A 22573-nucleotide genomic window follows, 5' to 3' on the forward strand; every position below is an offset into this window, starting at 1 on the left:
ACTGCCCTTAATACGTCACTCTTTGCTTCAAGCCACACACCAAAAGTACTTCAATGAATGTTCAAGAACGTTTTGGGGAAACGTGGTGTTCAGTACAAACCGCCATGGGATTCTCTCTAGACCATTCAGGTAGACTCATACATTTGTACCCTACTGAATGACGCCGTGATTTCCAAAGGGTGATAGGAATCACTGGTTTAAGAGGCTTTTTAGGAATATTGCACCTACTTGGCTTCCGAGTGTATTTGAATGATAATCCTTTAATATATTTGGTACAAGTGGACAGGAGTACTATACAGATTATCATTAAACATGAATACAAATAAAAAAAACTAAGCGCTCAGTGTTGTACCTTCCCCTATATATCCTTTTAATACATACAATAATCTGACCCGATGACTTGATTCTCTTAGTAGGTATATTACTGCACTCTGTGCCTCATAGGAGGGGTCCAGGACTATCAATTCATGTCCCTTTCTAGGAAACATCACTGAAACCTTACTGAGGTGTCTTAAGGACTGCATGACAATTCCCTCTCAAAATAAAATGTGTGCTTTGTTTTACAAAGCCTGTCTTGTAAACCATCCATCCTCACTGCATGCCAGCGTCAATGTCAGTTGAAGAGCTGAAAAAAAAATGTAGGTAATGTCATTTAGGTAACTGCCAGACAGTCTGGCTGTTACCCCTCTCAGTGCGTTGCTAAGCAGGGTCTTTGTTGACCCCTGGTTGTCTGGAGTCAGTTCAGCAGACAGACCGGGTCAGAGGGCAATTTGCAGGTTGTCATGGTGACAAGGGTGCGGGTGGACGTGTCACTGCGCCCTAGCAAGGACGGTCTGGCAGCGGGGGCAGGGGCAGTCTGGAGAGTCTGAGGTGTACCGGCGGCACCTCGGGCACCGGGCCATGGAGGTGGGCACTGCCGCTACTTGGTAAGCACTGTCCTCACGGATAACCCCACCTGATTGGACAAAGAGAAAAAGGTTACTAGGGGCTATGATTAGGGAGGTTACCAAGGTCATATTCATTAGTGCACCCCAGACACCATATTAAAACAAACATTTTTCAAGGGAAAACGTTTCACAACAAAAATAAGTTTCTTATTCGACAAGTTAAGGTTTGGTGTCTAGTGAACACGACCCCGGTTACTGTATCACCCCTAAAACACTTGGGTGTTTTGAACAGACTATGATTGCGTTAAACCGGCAGCCCAATTTTGATATTCTTTACACTAATTGGTGTTGACCAATCACATCAGCTCTTTTTTTTCCTTTTTTCGAGCTGATCTGATTCGTCAAAAGACCAATTAGTGAAAACAAAGTTCAGAATTGGGCTGCCAGTTAAAAAAAAAAGCCTAAGGCAAAGATTCAATCAGATCAAGTGTTAACTGGCGATAGCAGACACTCGCATAGCTGAAGTTTTGGAGGTAGTGGTCACGATACCAGAATTGACTTAGATACCGATAACAGGTTTAGTATCACAATACAAAAACAAACCACAGTGTAAAAAAAGGCATATTAGCCAAAGTCACAGAGAGAAACTCAGCTACTGCTCTGTTCAATATTACATTAGTTTTTTTAGGACAATTGTTTTAGAGAGACAGCCATGTATACATTAATAAATCAACTACACAATCAATTTAACTACATAATGGTCATTTATTTGAACGGTAAATCAAGATGTAGCCTAGGCCTATTCAATAAGAACGTGTGCATGCATTGAGTTATTGAGCTTGTTTTGGCTGATTTCATGGTGCTACAGATTACAAATAATTTCGCCTTAATGAAAAAAAGTATATAATAATAGCCAATCAGTATTGAGAAACTGAGTGAGCTCAACTGTGAATGGTCCTGGCACACCAAAACAAAAAGTGTAAAGGGAAACCAGTTTGGACTTGGCTTCACACCAATCACATCAACCCAAACTTCATTGGCAGAATTTTTTTTAAATTGTTGCCCTCTGGTGGCTAGCTAGCTAAAATTGGACATTTCCTAAATTAGCTATGGACGGATATAGGGATTTGGACTTGTGGTTTCACTTAATTTTAAGTACTTGCCAATGAATATAACGGCAAATCTGCTCCAACCATAAATTCATACATTGTGCCTCTGGCCTGGCCAGGTAGCCTAGGACAACAAAAACTAAGTGTGTACTGTATGACAGAGTCACAAACCGTTTCGGCAACATGAGAGGATGGCATTGGCGTTTCTCTTCAAGTAGGGTAAATCAACTGTTTTTTCTACTTACGCACACACAGAAATCAGTGCCATGGACAGCCACTTGATCTTACGCTGATTGGACTAAATTGTTTTTGGAATGTTTTAGTTGTCACTGTATTAGACTGCTTTTAATACTGTTCAACATACCTTGTCTCAATTGAAGCTTATCCTCAATACTGACAAAACTAAACTAATGGTGTTTTCTAAAGCAAGAAATAGACCTCTGAACCTTTCACCTATTACTACCTGTCAGGGCAAGGAGATTGAGGTTGTAACCTCATATAAATATCTTGGAATTTTGATTGATGATGGACTCTCTTTTAAAATGCATATTCAACAACTTACAAAAAAATTGAAGCTGAAATTAGGATTTTATTTTAGGAATAAGGCTTGTTTTTCTTTTGAAGCCAGAAGGAGGCTAGTATCAGCTACATTTATGCCTTTACTAGACTATGGGGATATTTTATATATGAATGCTTCCGCTCAGTGTTTGAGATCACCCTTTACCATGGCACTTTGAGATTTATTTTAAATTGCAAAACCCTTACGCACCACTGCACTTTATATACCAGGGTTGGCTGGCCTTCTCTAGTCACTCGTAGGCTCAGTCACTGGTATACTTTTATTTACAAAGCCATTTTGGGTTTACTACCTTTTTATTTGGGCATTTTAATTGTTCAGAAATGTGGTGGGTACTCTCTTCGTTCGAGGGACTTTATCTTGCTAACTGTTCCAAATTTCCGAACTGAATTTGGTAAAAGGGCTTTTATGTACTCTGCGCCATCGTCTTGGAATGCCTTACAAAATACTTTTAAACTGGAAGAACTTGTCCCGATTGGTATTTCTAAATCACTGATGAATGATCTTGAGACTGATTCCCTGACCTGTCAATGTTTTTAATTTGCTGTTTTTGATTTTGTTATACTCTTGTGAATTCTATGGTTTTTACTAGATTACTTGTAGTTTTTCATGTTGTCTGTCTAATTTTTGTAACGACTTGGCGCTGCCTATCTTAGCCAGGACGCTCTTGAAAAAGAGATTTTAAATCTCAATGAGCCTTTCCTGGTTAAATAAAGGTTAAATAAATAAAAAATAGACTAAGCATAAGTGATTTGATAATGTTGAAATGTTCACAAAGCATTTTGCTGGAATAGTGGAGGCAGCTCCTGTTTTCTTTGTGACTTGCGGTACCTCTCCATGGTTCTAAATCAATAGTTGTTTAGTAGTCTGAACATGTTGGAAACATTAACTTGCTTGACCATGCTGTAGGTCATGTAACTGTTTGTTACATGCAATATGCTTTGCTTTGTGGACTAAACCAGATGTTGCCCTCTGGTTTTGTGATGAAACAAAGGTGTGGCTGAATTTATTCTCTCTCTTATAGTCTCTGACTTAGGCCTATATTATCACGGTGGGAAGGAATATGAACTAACAGGTTATAAAGCAAACAATGCAATTATCACAACACAGGTTGTAATCAGGGATGTAGTGGTAGAAAAAAAGGGCAGGGGTAAACTAGATAAGACTAACAACCACCGATATAAACCAAAACATGACATTTTTAGAACTGTATTGTTTGATTGCATTTTCATGCAGGTCTATTGGGAAGGCCTAAATGTAATTTTCTGTAGTAAAAAAATGACAAAAAACGCATATCGCGTTCATGTTCTTAGCATCTCATGTAATTCAGTTCTGTATTGTAAACACCTAAAGTGCACCCGTATAAAAAGCCCTTAGTTGAATCTAAAATGTTGTAGTTTAAACTGCCCTACCAAGCAAAAAGGCAGTTAACTGCTCATTTGGTCAAAAATGAGTTAGTCATTTTTGCTAAATTAAATACATGCTTAATTATGTGGACAAGTATCCTACCTCCATTGTATTGTGTTTTGGAGAAAATGGGGGTCATGTTAGCAGTAACTGCATAAAGTTACTGTGAAACCAAGGTAAATAAAAGCTATTTTTCTCATTTCCACACTATGAGCAGTTACTGCCTTTTTGCTTGGAAGGGCAGTATACCCATTTGAAGATGAACAAGTTGTGTTTGTTAAGATTAGATTCTCTGGGGACCCCATTTATATTTCAGGGGACCCCACCAACCAAGTTTGGGAACAACTGTAACCTCTGTTTGCTTCCCCTCTCTGCCTCCTGCATTGCAGCCTGCATCAGCCTCGCCACTGTTTGTGTCACTACTATCTGTAAAGCAGTTTTATATTTAAATTGTTTTTATATTTCAATCAAATTTAGGTCCCACAGGCTGTCCCAACACATAATGACATTAAAGTGCATTCTCACAGTAAAAGTTTACTCTACTCTAAAATGTTGGATTCTATACCCATTTAAAGATAAACAAGTTATTGTGTTTGATAATTTCAACTCTAGGGGACCCCATATGAATCCCCGACCCCAAGTTTGGGAACCACTGTACTACTAACCTGTCTCTGCTTGCATCCGATCTGTGTCTCCAGCACCCAAGAAAGCAAAGGTAACTGAACTAAATGACTATCGCTCCGTAGCACTCACTTCTGTCATCATGAAGTGCTTTGAGAGACTAGTCAAGGATCATATCACCTCTAACTTAGGCCGTCATTGTAAATAAGAATTTGATCTTAACTGACTTGCCTAGTTAAATAAAGGTTACACATAACTTACCTGACACCCTAGATCCACTTCAATTTGCTTACCGCCACAATAGCATCACCATCGCATCGCACTGAACCCAGCCCTCTGCAACTGGGACCTGGACTTCCTGACGGGCCGCCCCCAGGTAGTGAAGGTAGGAAACACCACCACTTCACTGATCATCAACACGGGCCCCACAAGGGTGCGTGCTCAGCCCCCTTCTGTACTCCCTGTTCACCCATGACTGCGTGGCTACGCACTCCTCCAACTCAAATCATCAAGTTTGCAGACAACACAACAGTAGTAGGCCTGATTACAAACAATGACGAGACTGCCTACAGAGAGGTGGTGAGGGCCTTGGGATTATGGTGCCAGGAAAATAAAACTCACCCAATGTCAACAAAACAAAGGAGCTGATTGTGGACTTCAGAAAACAGCAGAGGGAGCACCCCCCCCCCCATCCACATCGACGGGACAGTAGTGGAGAAGGTGGAAAGCTTCAATTTCCTCAGCGTACACATCACTGACAACTGAAATGGTCCACCAACACAGACAGTGTGGTTCTTCAACCTCAGGAGACTTTAGAAACTTGGCTTGGCACCTAAAACTTTTACAGATGCACAATTGAGAGCATCCTGTATCAACGCCTGGTATGGCAACTGCACTGCCCACAACCGCAGGGCTCTCCAGAGGGTGGTGTGGTCTACCCAATGCATCACCGAGGGCAAACTACCTGCCCTCCAGGACACCTACAACCACCTGAGCCTCTGCCTGTTCACCCTACTATCATCCAGATGGCGAGGTCAGTACAGGTGCATCAAAGCTGCGACAGAAGCTGTCTTTTAGGCTCTATCTCAAGGCCATCAGACTGTTAAACAGCCATCACTAGCACATTAGAGGCTGCTGCCATACATACACATATGACTTGAAATCACTGGCCACTTTAATAATGGAACACTAGTCACTTTAATAATATTTACATATTTTTGCATTACTCATCTCATATGTATATACTGTATTCTATTCTTAGTCTATGCCACTCTGACGTCGCTCGTCCAAATATTTATATATTCTTAATTCCATTCCTTTAGATGTGTGTATTGTTAGATATTACTTGTTAGATATTACTGCACTGTTAGAAACACAAGCATTTCGCTACACCCGCGATAACATCAGCTAAACACGTGTATGTGGCCAATAACATCTGCTAAACACGTGTATGTGGCCAATAACATCAGCTAAACACGTGTATGTGGCCAATAACATCTGCTAAACACGTGTATGTGGCCAATAACATCTGCTAAACACGTGTATGTGGCCAATAACATCTGCTAAACACGTGTATGTGGCCAATAACATCTGCTAAACACGTGTATGTGGCCAATAACATCTGCTAAACACGTGTATGTGACCAATAAAATTTGCCACTTAGAATTATCAGCCCACCAAGTGAAGCACGAGATTGAACTTCACTCAACTTTCTAGAGCAGTGAACAACCAAAAAGGTGAAAATGCTTTTTCACAAAAAAAGAAGGTGTAAACAGTATTTACCCTCCACTACATCACTGGTTGTAATATGGCTTTTTAGTTTTTATTTCTGGCTTGGCTTCCCGTGTGATTTTACCTACGCGCCACTACTGGAAAGTAACAAACATTATAGTACCGAACCCTTTTCATATTCTAGTTTCCAAAAGTACAGAAGTTTCAGTATAAAAGTTTCAGTGTAAAAGACAATTCATGCTTGCTCCGGGTTGGCGATCCAGAGGCTCCGTAAGGTGGGTGTGATGCAATTTCGGAGTCTCTGGAGCGTCATCGCCGTGCGCCTCCCAAAATTTGTAACAATGTGGAGGGCTCCTTATAGCTCCATATGTACATGATTAGTTGACGGTAGGTGGGGAGCAGTAGGTCCTGTATAAACACAATATAGGTGTAGGCCTAAAAGGTCAATCCGACGCCTGCAGTGGCTGTACAGAATATACTGCGATGCGGCCTCCGTAGAAGTAGTCAGAGCATTCATACTTCTTGAGCTTCACTGAGCAGAGCTGTTGTGAAGGAAGTTGTCAAGAAAGTGAGTGTTTTATACAGGACCTCCTGCTTCACCTACCGTCAACTGTGTCAAACCCTCCATACGGAGCCTCCGGATCGCATTGCTAGAGCAAGTAGAAATTGGCTATTAACTGTGTTGGAGCTGTCAAATTGGTGAGCAGCTTATCTTGATCAGTGTCACGAAGCCACACCCATCCCACTCGCGTTAGAAGTTCAGAATGAGAAAGTGTTGGCTATATAGAAATAATGACGCTCAAATAAAAAAAATCCTTAAACTAAATAATGAGGATTTGCATCATCTTAATAAAGGTGTAGATTACATCTCACATTCCAGTGTTCGAACTTGTAAACAAGGCTGCATGGGATTTCTTAATGGGGCTCCGTGCAGCCAATGGCAATGTCCGCTTTAGGTATAATGCCAGGAGCTGCCTGTGGATTTGACAGCTCTAACGCAGTTCTACCTCCTACTGCAGATGTAAAAAAGCGGATATGATTGTATATAAAAACATTTTTTAAAGTAACCTTTATTTAATTAGGCAAGCCAGTTAAGAACAAATTCTTATTTACAATGACGGACTACCCCGTCCAAACCTGGATGACGCAGGGCCAATTGTGCACCCCCCTATGGGACTCCCAATCACGGCCGGATGTGATGCAGCTTGGATTCGAACCAGGGACTGCAGTGACGCCTCTTGCACTGAGATGCAGTGCCTTAGACCGCTGCGCCACTCGGGAGCGCTATAGAACCCCGAGTTTTTTTTTGGATTCAGCATTGGAAATGTGCTAGTGTTAGCTTAGCTGGGACTCACCCTCAAGGTTGATGAGGAAACTGCCGTTGCTGATGAGGGCATCATTGGGCAGGTCTCTGGGCAGGGCGCTGGTCAGGGTTGTCCGCGATGACATCATCAGCTCTGTTAGCTGAGAGTAAGAGGAAGTAGGTTCTTCTTGGAGAGACTGAGAAAGAGCGAGATTAGATAGGTAAAGTTTGTGGTAGCCAACTTGGAGTCGCCTTTCTGAGACGTGAAAGACCGTCACTTCCATACAACTACATCTCAGCCATTTCTGCTATAGTGATTATGAGGACATCAGAGAGCGCATTCTGCCCCCTTACCTCAATGAGTTCAAACAGTAGGCCAGGCTCAATCTCTATGGTCAGCTCATACTCGGCTGCATTGCGTCCTGGGATAGAGGACAGGAAGGAATCCCTGATAGCGCATGCCCCCTCCACGGCTTCCTCCAATCCCGGCCTCCGCCACACAGGACTGCTCTTAATCCAGCCACTCCTGAACAGGGTCTCCCCCTCTGAAGATAGAGACTTTCAGAGTCACTGACACACACAGGTACAGGCAGGCAGGCACGCGCACACAGAAGGCCATACCGTTATGTCCTGGGGCGTGTAAGTAGACCTCTTCGGCCAGGTGAGGTAGGATAGGAGCGATGGAGCGCGTCACTCCGTCCAGAATCTCCTCTAGAACCGTCTGACAGGACCGCCGACCCAACGAGTCCTCAGGATCACAGTACAGCCTGGGAGAGGGAGAGAGTAACACATTATTAATAGTGCCATATAGTAGCAATGACATTAGTCATTATTGTGTTGTCATAAGTGTAACAGAGTAGTAGTAGACAATGTAATAACAATAGTAGTGGTGGTAGTAGTATTTAGCAAGAGTATCAGTACCTGTCCTTGATGATGCTGAAGTAGAACTTGGAGAGGTCTCTGGTGATGAAGGCTTGGAGCAGGCGGATGGCCCTGCCCGCACCAAAATCATTGTAGGCATCTGTCATCTTCATACTGTAGTTCCGTAGAAGGTGCAGTAGGTACTGGTCGATGTAGTGCATTTCTTTAGGGTCCACTGCCTGGGTACGAGGGTCAAAACCCTGCAGATTCCCTAGCAAGAACTTCAGGGTATTCCTCAACTAGAAAGAGACGAGGAAGAGTTATTACAGCAGTGTGGAGAAGCAGGTAACAAGACTTCTACACAGATATACTTTTTTTCAGACAGACTGACAAACCCACAGATAGTAGACACCATGAGACTCACCTTATTGATGCTGTCTCTGGCTGAGTTGAGCACGTTGGGGCCGATCTGGACCTCAGAGAAGACGTTGGACTCTGCCACCCACCAACGCAACACATCCACTCCATAGGCAGGAGACACACTGGGGTCCTGGGAGAAATAGAGGGAAAGAGATAGGAGAGTGGGGTAGGGTGAAAGCCTTTAAGGACTAACACTGTTGACCACCCCGGAAGTGTGTGTGTGTTTCTCCAGAAAGTTTAGGTCTCATCCACAGCCTCTCACCTCCCCCCCGTGGATGACTGTATCGGGGTCTACTACGTTGCCTAAAGACTTGGACATCTTCTCTCCTTTTTCACTTATCACAAAGTCATGTATCATGAGAGCCCTGAGAGAGAAAGTAATGCATCATCAGAGCCCTGAGAGAGAAAGTTATGAATACCGTTTCTTCACTGGCTTTCTTACAGACACATTTACAACAAGCACACATAGACATAAGAAGTATTTCACTGACTTGTAGGGTGCCCTTTTCAGCACGGCGACACTGGTGAGCAGAGACGACTGGAACCAACCGCCTATCTGGTCCTTTCCCTCCACATACACATCAGCCCTCGAGTCTGACGAGAGAGAGGGAGCGAGTGGAAAAACATGTTTAGTTCTTTGCAGTGTTTTGTTCTTAACCAATTCATGCGAACAGAGATGAAAGCCAGATGGTTAGTATCAGGGGAACATCACTGACTTTGTTCACAAGAGGTAGGACAAGTCTAGAGGGACAGAGAACACAGCCACTGCTAGTGAGGACATTGAGACAATGCATGACAAGTATACCAAGATTATGCAACCATGCCTTGACCAATGCCCTGCGTGAAAGTAGTAGCGACAGACATTCCACCTTGGCCAGCCTTGGGAGAGACAGTACAGGAACGTTACATGGCGAGGCAGCCTTCCAAAGCCACGGGGTACTGTAGAGGTTAGAGAGAGGCTTAGAGACCGTAGTGCTCCTGCCTTAGACAGTAGCACAGGTACAGTCACCAGGCTTTCAGGGGGAGATCCTCCCTTGCTGCCAAAGAGAGAGACTGCTGACTAAACAGAGAGCGCAGCCAGGGAGTGAATCTTATTGATAACCAATCTTTAAGGTGCTCAGCTCCCAAACAAGGTGCTCAGAGTCCCACATGCTGTGGAGAGAAGGGGAAGAGAGCAGGACAGAGTCAGGGGGGGAATAGTGAGAGAAAGAAACAGAAATCAATAGAAAAAAGGAAATGGAGAGAAGAGATGGAGAGGAAGTAAGAGGGATGAGCACAAGAGGGGGGAAGGAGGGATGAGTAGAAAAGGGGGGAGGAGGGATGAGTAGAAATGGGGGGGAAGTAGGGATGAGTAGAAAAGGGGGGAAGGAGGGATGAGTAGAAAAGGGGGGGAAGGAGGGATGAGTAGAAAAGGGGGGGAAGGAGGGATGAGTAGAAGAGGGGTCTGGGGGTTATTAACCTGGCACCAGGGGTTTGCGTAGGGAGGTAGGGAGCCAGCTGAGCCGTGACTCAGAGTCAGTGTCACTCTCCTCCTTCATTTCTGAAAACACAACACAACCACTCACATGGACAACATGGGTAAACCTTGGAAAATTGTGTGGCTGTATGTTGGATGTCAGTCTTGCCAAAGGCCACAACAAGAACAATATCCAAACAAATTAAAGACTTCCTCATTATCTGACTATAAAACACTTCAGTAAGGTGTCACAGCGTGTTCCAGAGAGAGATAAAGCTAATGGCTGATGTACGAGGACTAGACACGCTTCACACGAGATAGAAGTCATTTCTAATGCATAAACAATTCAAGATAAGCCATGTGCCAGAGAGAGATAGCATTACCAGGCAGTTTGTACAGTATTCAATAACTGGTTAGTGCAGTAAGGACACTTAGCAAATTGTGATTTAGCTAGGCCTAGCTAAGAAAACAACCTTCAGACACAGCCTTGAATTCGAAGAAAAGTGTAATCACTAGTGTAAGAATACTTGGCAGATGTAGTACGTAGCTTCGCCAGGTTAGCTAAACACAGAGCCTCACCTTCAAGAACAGCAGCCCAGGAGGTTCCACTGTCAAACCAGATGTCCAACACATCATCACCACGCTCGTAGTCCGTTACCTCTCCTGCTTTACTCTGACAAACACACACATACCTTAACCTTCACACAAACACAAGGTGCTAAAATCCTCTTTTAATCATACAACCAAATTCACTGACTTGTGAGTGAAAGTGCTGCGGTGACTCACCTTCTTGAGCACCTCTGGTGGCAGTAGAGATTCCAGGGGCAGCTCCCACCAGCAGTCACTGCCCTTCTCTGAGAACAGCTGGGTCACATGGGATACAGTGTGCCTTTAGGGGGAGAGTGCAGGGGTCAGAGCGGGGTGGCGTTGAGTGTGTGAATGTTTGTGGGTGTGTGTAGTTACTTGTTAATGAGAGGCTCTCCTGTCTCCTTGTGGTAGAACACAGGTATGGGCACACCCCAGCTCCTCTGGCGTGAGATACACCAGTACGGTCTTCTGTCCAGGTGGGCCAACAGACTGCCCCTCGCCGATTCTGGGATCACACGCACCTTAGCCAGCACTTCCTACACACAAAGAGTTTCTTAATTCTCTAGAGCAGGGTTCCACAACTAAATGTTTTAGTCAAATATCCTCTCTCTTTGGGCTTCTTGCAGTCTACAAATGATTTGTAATTATGTTCCGGCCCCCTGACCATCCGCTGAAGAAGAAAAAAATCATCCCGCAGCTGAATTTAGTTGATCCCCGCTCTATAAGAAGAATCATTCTCAGTTTCTAAGAGTCTAACTTAGTGAGTGGGACCTGTTCTAAGTGTATGGCAGTGAGAATCATCACCTGTTTGAAAAAATCCTTCTCAATGTATCTCAGTGAGAACTGAGATTCATCCCTGTTTGTAAGAGTTATCCTCAGTGTGTGATTCCTACCTTGGCCTTGTCTTTGAGGCTGGTGATGTTAATGAACCACTGTTTGCTGGGTCTGATGACTACAGGCTCTTTACTCCTCCAGTCGTACGGGTAACTGTGGACACACTCCTCCTCCTTCACTAGAGAACCGACAGCCTTCAGCATGGAGATCACTGACATGCACACAAAACACACACAAAAGCTTATACAAAGAGAGCAAGAAGTTGAACTAGACAAAACAAGTTAAGCATTCTCATCCCTGTCTCTCTCACAATCGTTTCTTCCTACCTGTATCGTTTCCCTCCCCCATCACAGAGAGACTCTGTAGCTCAGGCCCTGCCAGCTCAGTGAACCTGCCTTCCTCATCCACGATACACTCCTAGACCAGGGAAAATACACACACAAATAATATGACATTCAGATACACGGAGTCGAAATTGACATTGTTATTTAAAGAATTACACCAAAAAAAAATGATAGACTATCGACCAAATCAGAGCGACACAAATGCACACGGCAGGTAAACAGCAGACATGCTGCTTGACTTCAGTAGTTTGGCTAACAGCAACAGTGAAAGAGAAGTGTGACTTTCGCTAAGATATAACTGATTGTTACAAAACCTTTTTCTGGTGAGTGTTTTGCGTTGATTTGTGTCAGGTATTGTGGAAACTCTTAGATGAGCGCCTGTAATTGCCATTTGAAGTGGGGCAATAGCAATGTAACGCACCATTATAAAAACTACACTCAAAAGTTTGCAGTTTCATTAAATTAGGAATTTCAAATGTAGTGGTTATTAAACTCTTTGGTATATCATTGCAGGTAAAAATGTCACAAGGATAATGTAATTTAGACAAAGCTTTTTCATTGTTAAAATAGTCCTGAAATTTGTTCACTCTGAAAATGAACACCCACTCAAGTAATCGAATACTACCATCCGTTCGGACATTTGATTAACCCCAGGAAGAGATTGGACCCCAGGAAGAGATTGGACCCCAGGAAGAGATTGGACCCCAGGAAGAGATTGGACCCCAGGATGAGCTAATGGGAATCCTTAATAGAAATACAAACCGTGCCCATCTCTAGGACAGATGTCATTGGAAGTTCATGAAGACTTAAACTATTAGCCTGGAAGCCAGAATGTTTTTGAAGTTGGCCAACTTATATTGTTCTGTCAATCCCATTGATATATTAGTCAACTAAAGGAACGCACCACTGACAGTTTAAAGTGTGAGGCCACACTGTAGTCCTCCATCCCATGGGCAGGAGCTGTGTGGACCAATCCCGTTCCTTTGCCCATGGTCACAAAATTAGCTGGAAGCAATGGAACCTCCTTCCTGGGAATGGTGGGATGCTGGCAGACTCCTCCCTCGAGTTCTGCACCTGGAGGTGGGGATGGGAAGAGAAAGTGAGAGTGACATGACAATGTTTAGGTGTCTGTCTGAGTGTGTGTCCAGTTTACCTGTGAAAGTGCCCACATTCTCCAGCTCTGTGCTCAGCAGAGTTGCCAGGCTGGAAACACGCTCAGTGGCCACTAGGAGGAGCTGTGAGCTGTCTCTCCTCTTCACTACTGAGTACCTGTGTGTGAGATATTAGAACACATTTACAACAGATTGGAGTTATACCGTATAGTACTGAAGGTGCAGGTGTGTGTGTGGAGGGGATGTCTGTTGACAGTAGCACTTACTGGGCATTGGGCATAAAGCAGACAGCCTGGTTGGCTGGGATGGTCCATGGTTGGGTGGTCCACACCAACACAGAAATGCTGCCCAACTCCCCTACAGCTTCCGCCATCTTAGGGGGCAGAGTGGCCAGGGCGAAGGTGACGTAGATTGCTTTGCTCACGTGCTTTGGGTTATACTCCAACTCTGCCTCCGCAAGAGCTGTCCTGGGGAGAGCGAGAGGGGAAGAATTAGAGGTAAAGAGGAGGAGAATGAACGGAGGGGTGGGGGGGAGATACGCAGCAGAGATACACTACATGGCCAGAAGAATGTGTACACCTGTTTGCTGAACATCTCATTCCAAGACCATGGGCATTATTATGGAGTTGGTCCCCCCCTTTACTGCTATAACTGCCTCCACTCTTCTGGGAAGGTTTTCCACTAGATGTTGGAACATTGCTGCGGGGACTTGCTTCCATTCAGCCACAAGAGCATTAGTGAGGTTGGGCACTGTTGTTGGGCGATTAGGCCTGGCTCGCAGTCGGCATTCCAATTCATCCCAAAGGTGTTTGATGGGGTTGAGGTCAGGGTTCTGTGCAGGCCAGTCAAGTTCTTCCACACCAATCTCAACAAACCATTTCTGTATGGACTTCGATTTGTGCACGGGGGCATTGTCATGCTGAAACAGGAAAGGGCCTTTCCCAAACTGTTGCCACAAAGTTGGAAGCACAGAATCGTCAAGAATGTCATTGTATGCTGTAGCGTTAAGATTTATCTTAACTAGAACTAAGGGGCCTAGACAAACCATGAAAAACAGCCCCAACATCCTGGAAAAACAGCCTCAACATTATTCCTCCATTACAAAACTTTACAGTTGGCACTATGCTGACATCCGCCAGGAGCACGTTATTGGTGGATTCGGAAAATAGCCGAATCAACTAATTTGAAGGGCTGTTCACAATCTTTTCCATGGAGGAATAATTGTCTATGGAGATTCGTCTGTCAGAGTGCCAAATGCTGAAGCGTGATTCATTACTCCAGAAAACGTGTTTCCACTGCTCCAGAGTCCAATGGTGGCAAGATTTACATCCCCCCAGCCAATGCTTGACATTGCGCATGGTGATCATGGTTACCGATCAATTCATTTATAATTAGAAGTTTTGTTATCCGTTTTAAAAACTTTATTTTTGTACTCGTGTACGATATCCTAACCGCCATCGATAAAAGACAGTACTGTGCAGCCATCTACATTGACCTGGCCAAGGCTTTCGACTCGGTCAATCACCACATTCTTATCGGCAGACTCAATAGCCTTGGCTTCTCAAATGACTGCCTCGCCTGGTTCACCAACTACTTCTCAGATAGAGTTCAGTGTGTCAAATCGGAGGGCCTGTTGTCCGGACCTCTGGCAGTCTATGGGGGTGCCACAGGGTTCAATTCTCGGGCCGACTCCTCTCTCTGTAAATATCAATGATGTCGCTCTTGCTTCTGGTGATTCTCTGATCCACCTCTACACAGACGACACCATTCTGTATACATCTGGCCCTTTCTTGGACACTGTGCTAACAAACCTCCAAACAAGCTTCAACACCATACAACACTGCTTCCGTGGCCTCCAACTGCTTTTAAATGCTAGTAAAACTAAGTGCACGCTCTTCAACAAATTGCTGCCCGCACCCTCCCGCCCGACTAGCATCACTACTCTGGACGCTTCTGACCCAGAATATGTGGACAACTACAAATACCTAGATGTCTGGTTAGACTGTAAACTCTCCTTCCAGACTCACAATAAGCATCTCCAATCCAAAATTAAATCTAGAATCGGCATCCTATTTCGCAACAAAGCATCCTTCACTCATGCTGCCAAACATACCCTCGTAAAATTGACTATCCTACTGATCCCTGACTTCGGCGATGTCATTTACAAAATAGCCCCCAACACTCTACTCAGCAAACTGGATGTAGTCTATCACAGTGCCATCCGTTTTATCACCAAAGCCCCATATACTACCCACCACTGCGACCTCTATGCTCTCGTTGGCTGGCCCTCACTACATATCCGTCGCCAAACCCACTGGCTCCAGGTCATCTATAAGTCTTTGCTAGGTAAAGCCCCGCCTTATCTCAGCTCACTGGTCACCATAGCAACACCCACCCGTAGCACGCGCTCCAGCAGGTATATTGCACTGGTCCTCCCCAAAGCCAACACTTACTTTGGCCGCCTTTCCTTCCAGTTCTCTGCTGCCAATGACTGGAACGAATTGCAAAAATCACTATAGCTGGAGTCTTATATCTCCCTCTCTAACTTTAAGCATCAGCTAACTGAGCAGCTTACCGATCACTGTACCTGTACACAGCCAATCTGTAAATAGCACACCTGACTACCTCATCCCCATATTATTATTTACATTAATGCTAAATTGTAATTATTTTCACCTCTAGGGCCTATTTATTGCCTACCTCCCTACATTTGCACACACTGTACATAGATTTGTCTATTTTCTTTTCTATTGTGTTATTGACTGTACGTTTGTTTATGTGTAACCCTGTGTTGTTGTTTTGTCGCACTGCTTTGCTTCATCTTCATGGGCAGCAGGTAGCCTAGTGGTTAGAGCATTGGACTTGTAACCGAAAGGTCTCCGAGCTGACAAGGTAAAAAACTGTCGCTCTGTCCCTGAACAAGGCAGTTAAGCCACAGGCCGTCATTGAAAATAAGAATTCGTTCTTAACTGACTTGCCTAGTTAAATAAAGGTAAAACAAAATAAAAATAAAAAATCTTGGCCAGGTTGCAGTTGTAAATGAGAACTTGTTCTCAACTGGCCTACCTGGTTAAATAAAGGTGAAATAAAAATGTATTGTTTTTTGTGGTGTGGTTTACATTTCAGCCAATGGGCTTCCAACCACACCTGCACACCGTTTTTTTATTTCAATGTTTTTATCTGTATTGTTGACAATAAGTTGTTTCTTTGGTGCAAATAAATTAAACATAAACCTATAAGGCTTGTGTGTGGCTGCTTGGCCATGGAAACCCATTTCATGAAGCTCCTGACGAACAGTTCTTGTGCTGACGTTGCTTCCAGAGGCAGTTTGGAACTCGGTAGTGAGTGTTGCAACAGAGGACAGACGATTATTACGCACTATGCGCTTCAGCACTTGGCAGTCTCGTTCTGTGAGCCGTTGTTGGTCCTAGACGTTTCCACTTCACAATAACAGCGCTTACAATTGACCGGGGCAGCTCTAGCAGGGCAGAAATTTGACAAACTGACTTGTTGGAAAGGTGCCACTTTGAAAGTCACTGAGCTCTTCAGTACGGGCAATTCTACTGCCAATCTCTGTCTATGGATATATTGCATGGCTGTGTGCTCGATTGTATACACTGGGTGGCAGGTAGTCTAGTGGTCAGAGCGTTGGTCTAGTAACCGGACGGTTGCTAGATCGAATCCCCAATCTGACAAGGTAAAAATCTGTTTTTCTCCCCCTGAACAAGGCAGTTAACCCACTGTTCCTAGGCCGTCATTGTAAATAAGAATTTGTTCTTAACTGACTTGCCTAGTTAAATAAAGGTTAAATAAATAAAATACACCTGTCAGCAATGGGTGTGGCTGAAATTATGGAATCCACTAATTTGAAGGGGTATCCACATACACTACATGGCCAAAAGTATGTGGAAGAGCTGTGTAGCAGAGACTATATCCAGAAGTCACTAAGTGCTGCCTACCTGGAGGAAGGAGACCAGAAAACTGGCTTGTAGTCCTGGTAGATCAGACCCTAGAAATTATAACACAAGAACAAACAGTTAGCTCCTGGGGGAGAGAGAGCGAGCGAGTGAAAGAATGAGTGTCAGATCTTCTGGAGAGGCAGGCTGACCCAAATTGATAGAATATATCCCACCTTGCTGTGCATGTCCTGGAAGACCTTAAGCTGAGCTGCCTCATAAGTCCCATCAAAGGTGTAGTAGCACTTATCCCAGTCCGCCATCACGCCCCAGCGCTGGAAGGCAGCGCGCTGACGAGTGATCGCCCCCTCTGCAAACTCCCGAGCTGGAGAGCAGAGGGACCAGAGTTCATCAACAGACACAGCTGATTTTCTGGTGTTATACATACACAGGGGGATATCAGATTCTATTAAATCAATAGGCAGAGTTGTTTTTGTGTTTCAGTGAACCATAGTCATGTGATGAGTCATTTTGTCTGAGACCTGAATATTTGTATAAGATCCAAAAGCGAATGCCTACGCTTTTAACAGCCTACACTTTCAGCTCAATAGGCTAACATGATCCTAGCCAGGTCTCGCTGGTGACCTGTGTTTGATACCTAGTCAGTTCCATCCATCCACAATAAGTGTTCCCTGCCCCACTGACCTTTCTGTCTTATCTGCAGAGGGCTCAGTCCACTGGTTCCCAGCTCTCCCAGTGCCTTCAGCTCAATGGGCAGCCCATGGCAGTCCCAGCCTGGGACAAAGTGAACCTGTTTCCCCCTCAGCATCTCAAAGCGGTTCTGGATGTCTTTGAGGATCTGGAACACACAACACCAAAGAATCATTATGATAAAGGCCTTGTCTTGCCAGTGAGAGCCAGCACTGACTAATCTCTGTTCTGGTTTCAAGTCCAGTTGAGAAATATTGCACAGCTGGATTACCTGCTAAATGACTAAAATGGCAAATGTAGCAAATAACAACACCTTATTGAGGGCATGTCCCACATGTGGGTCCCCGTTGGCGTATGGGGGGCCATCGTGGAGACAGTATTCCTTCTTGGCCTTCCTCTCTCTCTGCCATGAGTAGAGTTCTGCAAAGCCACACTCCTAGACACAGAATCAATACACTGACATATTACTGTCAAGTCTGAAGTCATAACACAGGCACATAGCTGAATTTCAGACACCGTCTCATTGAGAAAGGTTAGATAGCTAACCAAAATGAGTCTTGCAGTGGCTTGTAAACCTCTTGTTTGTTTATCTGACATTCCTTAGCAATCGGTCACACGCGCCCGTTTCGAAACATGTGGCTCACTGGTAAGCTAACTAGTTAGTATGACGTTAGCAAGCTAGACTAGAGCACTCTTCTTACCTGTTGTATCTGTACCTCCCGGTCTATGAGTTTCTGTCCGGTTAGTTTCATGGGGAATTCAGTACGGGGAAGCAACACACTGTCGCGGTACGGCCCCGCACCCTGGGCGGCTGCAGGGTGAACCGTACCTTCGGTGGAGCTGACATTTTGACAACGGCTGGAGTTGAAGGAGAGTGCGGGGTGGAGAAGGGTGCCTCTCCGAACACTCGTTCCCCATCTCGCTACGCTCTGGCTCACTGCTGAAATGCGACACAGCAGCATGGAGAGGCAAACACTTCGTACTATTCCACCTACCAAAATTCTAAACCAAGTTCGTTGTTGTGATATTGTCTTCGATCTGACTGCGACCTCTTAGAGCTTTGGATTGCTTTTTTCTTGTTTTCCGGAAGTACTGGACGTAAAACACTACTACGGAAACTGTGGAGGGACAAATTAGTTGTCTTCTTCGATTAGGTTTAACAGCGGTTGGCATCCAATAAATGTTGCGTTACCGCCATCTACTACACTGGAGTATAACTCCCTTATACTTTGCAAAATGTTTTGTGTAAAACATTTATTTGGAATTTATCATCAGGATATAACATAATAGCCAATATTTTGAACATCCTAAACTAACTATAGGCCTAGTGTAGAAAATGCCCCCAATATGTTCAGGGAGGACAACCGGTGATAAACTCTGAGGAGAGATCATAATAGTATCAAGCTCTTCAAATGATAAACTTGTGAATTAATAGGCATATTCACTGACCGTGATATATAGGCATAAAAAAGACAGTGATAAAAAAAACACAAAGGCTATTATTTGAATTGCTGACAGTAAATCAAAGACGCTGTAAAGCACGTGTCAAACTCATTCCAGGATGGGGCCGAGTGTACTTGATTGATGAAATAAAGTCGCTACACTAATTAGTGATGAACTACCCTCACCTGGTTGTCTATGTCTTAATTGAAAGGCCAGGACCAAGTTGGCGAAACCATGTTTTATGGGACGCTTAGGGTAAATTGTAGGTTTCCATTGGAGGGGCAAGATAGATAGGTGGTTTTGGGGACGAGCCTGTTGACCTTGACGTCACAATCGGTGGGGGTATAAAATCCCCTGGATTTACACTCTAATCATGTACCGTGAGAGGGGAAAAAGCCATAGACAGACCGGTTACGCTACTCGCCTAATTGAGGATAAGAACGAACCCGACAAAATGACTAAAATGGCGATCACTTACATTGGCTTCCTTCTCCTTGCCATACAGTTATCACAAGTAAGAATTTTTCTTCTGTAATTATTTGCTGTTTGCCATGTTTGATTTGTGAAATATACCCACTTTATTTAATTACACTGACGTTAGGCCTACCAAACATTCTGGGGGCTAGGCATTACAAATAGCATAGGCTATTCCATATAGTTTACAAATAGACGCGTTCTATTATATAGATTATAAAGTTAATGTATGGGAAAACTGCCTCTTTCATAAGGTGATGACACTTAAATGTAATGTCTCAATTAAACATATTGCCATAGCAGAAACGTGTGAAGTTAACCCTCTTTTGATTGGTCGGACGTAAGTGAGATTTGTTAAATTGGGAAAAAATGTGTATTTCTATACGAAGTTTGTTGCCACTGACGCGACCCTATGCTCATGTTTTTTAGGTCTTCTCACAAAACATTAGGCGTAGGCCTACAACAAGGTCCCCGGCGATGACTGTGAACACTACCAAAGTTGACGGCGGCACGCGTTCCAATATGACCAAGGTACCCGATGTTGTCAGTACCACCAACATCACCATTCCCAAAGGAGCCTGCGCGTCCTTGCAGTCCAGTGCGTTCACGCTGCTCATTCTCATTGTGGCGGGCTCGCTCCTACAGGGCCGCTTATAGAGGGTTCATATGCACTAAATACACTGCCACGAATAACATCGGCGGCACACTTTGTACCTTTGTACCTTGTACGTACTTAAACAGTGACTGCGCGGAAGAGAACACCTTTCTACTCATGGGAATTATTTGGATCACACCTCCCCGGCCACTTCAACCCAGTATAGGCAGGCATACACTCCCTGCCCTATGGTGTGGTCCCCTCAATGGAGGCAGGCCATGATGAGGATGTATTAAACTCTGCTCTTTGACTGTTGGTTCCTGTGTCCAGACAGCAGGCTGTCGTTCTGTAACTTCTGAAGCGTAAATGTTGGTTGTGCCTTGGAAATCAACTGCATATAATGACATGTTGGTTGAGATGCATTCTGGAATTAACGTAACCTATATTTTGTTTTCTCTGGCACTTGAGTCCTAACTCCAACCTGGGCTTGTACCAGTGACCCTCTGAACACAACTGCCTCCCACCGTTAACCAGCTAGTCACTTCACACCTGTTACACTTGCAATTTCTACTCCTGAAACTGCATTGTATACTTTGTCAGAGGCTTGATGTAGTCTTGTGATTTGAAGAATGGCTACATTTTATAGGTCAAGTTCTCGGCCTTTCATTTTTAACTTAAGCGGTGTTGTAATATGCTTAGATTTATTTTGTATTGCCAGATTTAATAAAGCTATGATATGTACAATTAATATTCATTGTTGTACAATAAAATGAACAACCTTACTACTTTGTGTCAATTCTAAAATTAGTTTACTGTCAAATGAAGTCCTTATTTTAGCATGGTGTGGAAAACTTTTCTTCCACTAAAATGACTAGTTTTTGGTCGCTGGCTGTGAGTAGAGTTACTGTTGTGGCTGATGGCTCAAGCTTTAATTTCATGACACTTTGACCGTAGGCCTACTTAAAAGCTGCTACGCAACATGTACAAAAGTATGTAGACAAATTGGTGGATTCGGCTAGTTCAGCCACAGTGCATGCAGTCTTACTAAAACAACTTGGCAGCAGAATGATCTGTACTGAAGAGCTCAGTGACTTTGAATGTGGCACTGTCCTCGGATACCACCTTGCCGATAAGTCTTATTTGCTGCCCCGATTTTAATTAAGTGCTGTTATGGTGGCGCTGACACGTCCTAAAGCAACAATGGCTCAGTGTTAGGCCACAAGCTCACAGAATGGGACAGCCAGGTGCTGTAGCGTGTAGAAATCTTCTCAACTTCACTAGGGTTCCAAATTTCTGGTGGACAAAACGTCGGCACGAGAACTGTTCAGGCGCTAAATGAAACTAGTTCCCATAGCTGAGTAGCCGCACACGAACCTAAGCTCACTATGCTCAATGCCAAGCGTCGGCAGGACTGGGGTAAAACCTGTCATTGAACTGTGGTGCGGTGGAAAGGCGTTCTCTAAAGTGAAGAATGAGCCCCTTCAAGTGTAAGGAGATTTTAACGCTACAGCATACAATGACATTCTGGGGGAAGGCCCTTTCCTCTTTCAGCAAGTCCAGGTTTGATTATCGGTGTAGAACGTGACTGACCTCAACCCCATAACACCTTTGGGATAAATTGGAATGCTGACTAATCGCGCAAGATCAGTGCCCGACCTCACTAACGCCCCTGTGGCTGAATGGAAGCAAGTCCCCAACATCTAGTGGAGGCTGTTTATAGCAGCAAAGGGGAACAACTCGATGGCCATTATTTTGAAATAATGTTCGACAAGCAGGTGTCCACATACCATGTAATGTATCTTGGTCAATATGTTTTTACTAGACCTTAGGGAAGTGTTGCTTCCATAATGTGAGTCATGGTTCTTTGATATGAAGCAATCACATATTACAAAACAAACTCTTTAATCCCATCACTCAGCCCATCCCACCTATCACCGTAGACCACCCTCGTTTGGTTTCCATGTACCGTATTTTTCAATTGTGCTGTGATGTTTTACATTTTGAACCTTTCTAATCGTATCCAAAAATTGTGAACTAAAGATAAACCCTTCCTACGAGTGTTATTTATTCACTGTGTATTTCCAAATTACCCAACACTGCTATTTATAAGGTTCATGAATTTAATATTATGTATTAACCATTCCTCAACCTGTGACCAGAAACAAGCTACATAGGGGCAATACCAGAATAGATTTTCTTTTCCA

The 22573-nt window shown here is 44.1% G+C and overlaps 1 protein-coding gene and 1 long non-coding RNA gene across 3 annotated transcripts; one reads left to right on the forward strand and one right to left on the reverse strand.

Moving 5' to 3' along the window:
• Positions 1-240: 240 nt before the first annotated feature.
• Positions 241-18966, reverse strand: iars2 (isoleucyl-tRNA synthetase 2, mitochondrial). 2 transcript variants are annotated; one of them, XM_014146395.2, is made up of 22 exons: positions 18559-18966; positions 18171-18293; positions 17852-18005; positions 17383-17531; positions 17210-17259; positions 13517-13717; positions 13292-13407; positions 13043-13212; positions 12121-12211; positions 11854-12005; positions 11336-11496; positions 11159-11261; positions 10952-11045; positions 10376-10456; positions 9408-9510; positions 9179-9281; positions 8921-9046; positions 8557-8795; positions 8257-8402; positions 7990-8180; positions 7688-7832; positions 241-955 (listed from the first exon to the last, which is right to left on the reverse strand). In XM_014146395.2, exons 1-22 carry the CDS (start codon positions 18817-18819, stop codon positions 810-812), a joined length of 3105 nt encoding a protein of 1034 aa, XP_014001870.1. In that variant the 5' UTR covers positions 18820-18966; the 3' UTR covers positions 241-809. The 2 variants fall into 2 exon arrangements, with proteins under 2 accessions (XP_014001870.1, XP_014001952.1); XM_014146477.2 differs by lacking the exon at positions 10376-10456 and having other exon boundaries at positions 18559-18965.
• A 134-nt stretch (positions 18967-19100) lies between these two features.
• Positions 19101-21154, forward strand: LOC106572473 (uncharacterized). Its single transcript, XR_001321135.2, has 2 exons — positions 19101-19814; positions 20204-21154. It is a non-coding gene; the product is annotated as an uncharacterized lncRNA (long non-coding RNA).
• Positions 21155-22573: the final 1419 nt, after the last annotated feature.

The sequence above is a fragment of the Salmo salar genome, chromosome ssa01, assembly GCF_905237065.1.
Source record: "Salmo salar chromosome ssa01, Ssal_v3.1, whole genome shotgun sequence".
Classification (NCBI taxonomy): Eukaryota; Metazoa; Chordata; class Actinopteri; order Salmoniformes; family Salmonidae; genus Salmo; species Salmo salar.

Coding starts and splice junctions, on each gene's coding strand:
- iars2 (XM_014146395.2), bottom strand. CDS start 18,819: ATGCTGCTGTGTCGCATTTCAGCAGTGAGCCAGAGCGTAGCGAGATGG. Junction 13,718..17,209: donor TTCTGGTCTCCTTCCTCCAG/GTAGGCAGCACT, acceptor CGCTCTCCCCAG/GACAGCTCTTGCGGAGGCAG. Junction 12,212..13,042: donor CACACTTTAAACTGTCAGTG/GTGCGTTCCTTT, acceptor TCCCTGGTCTAG/GAGTGTATCGTGGATGAGGA.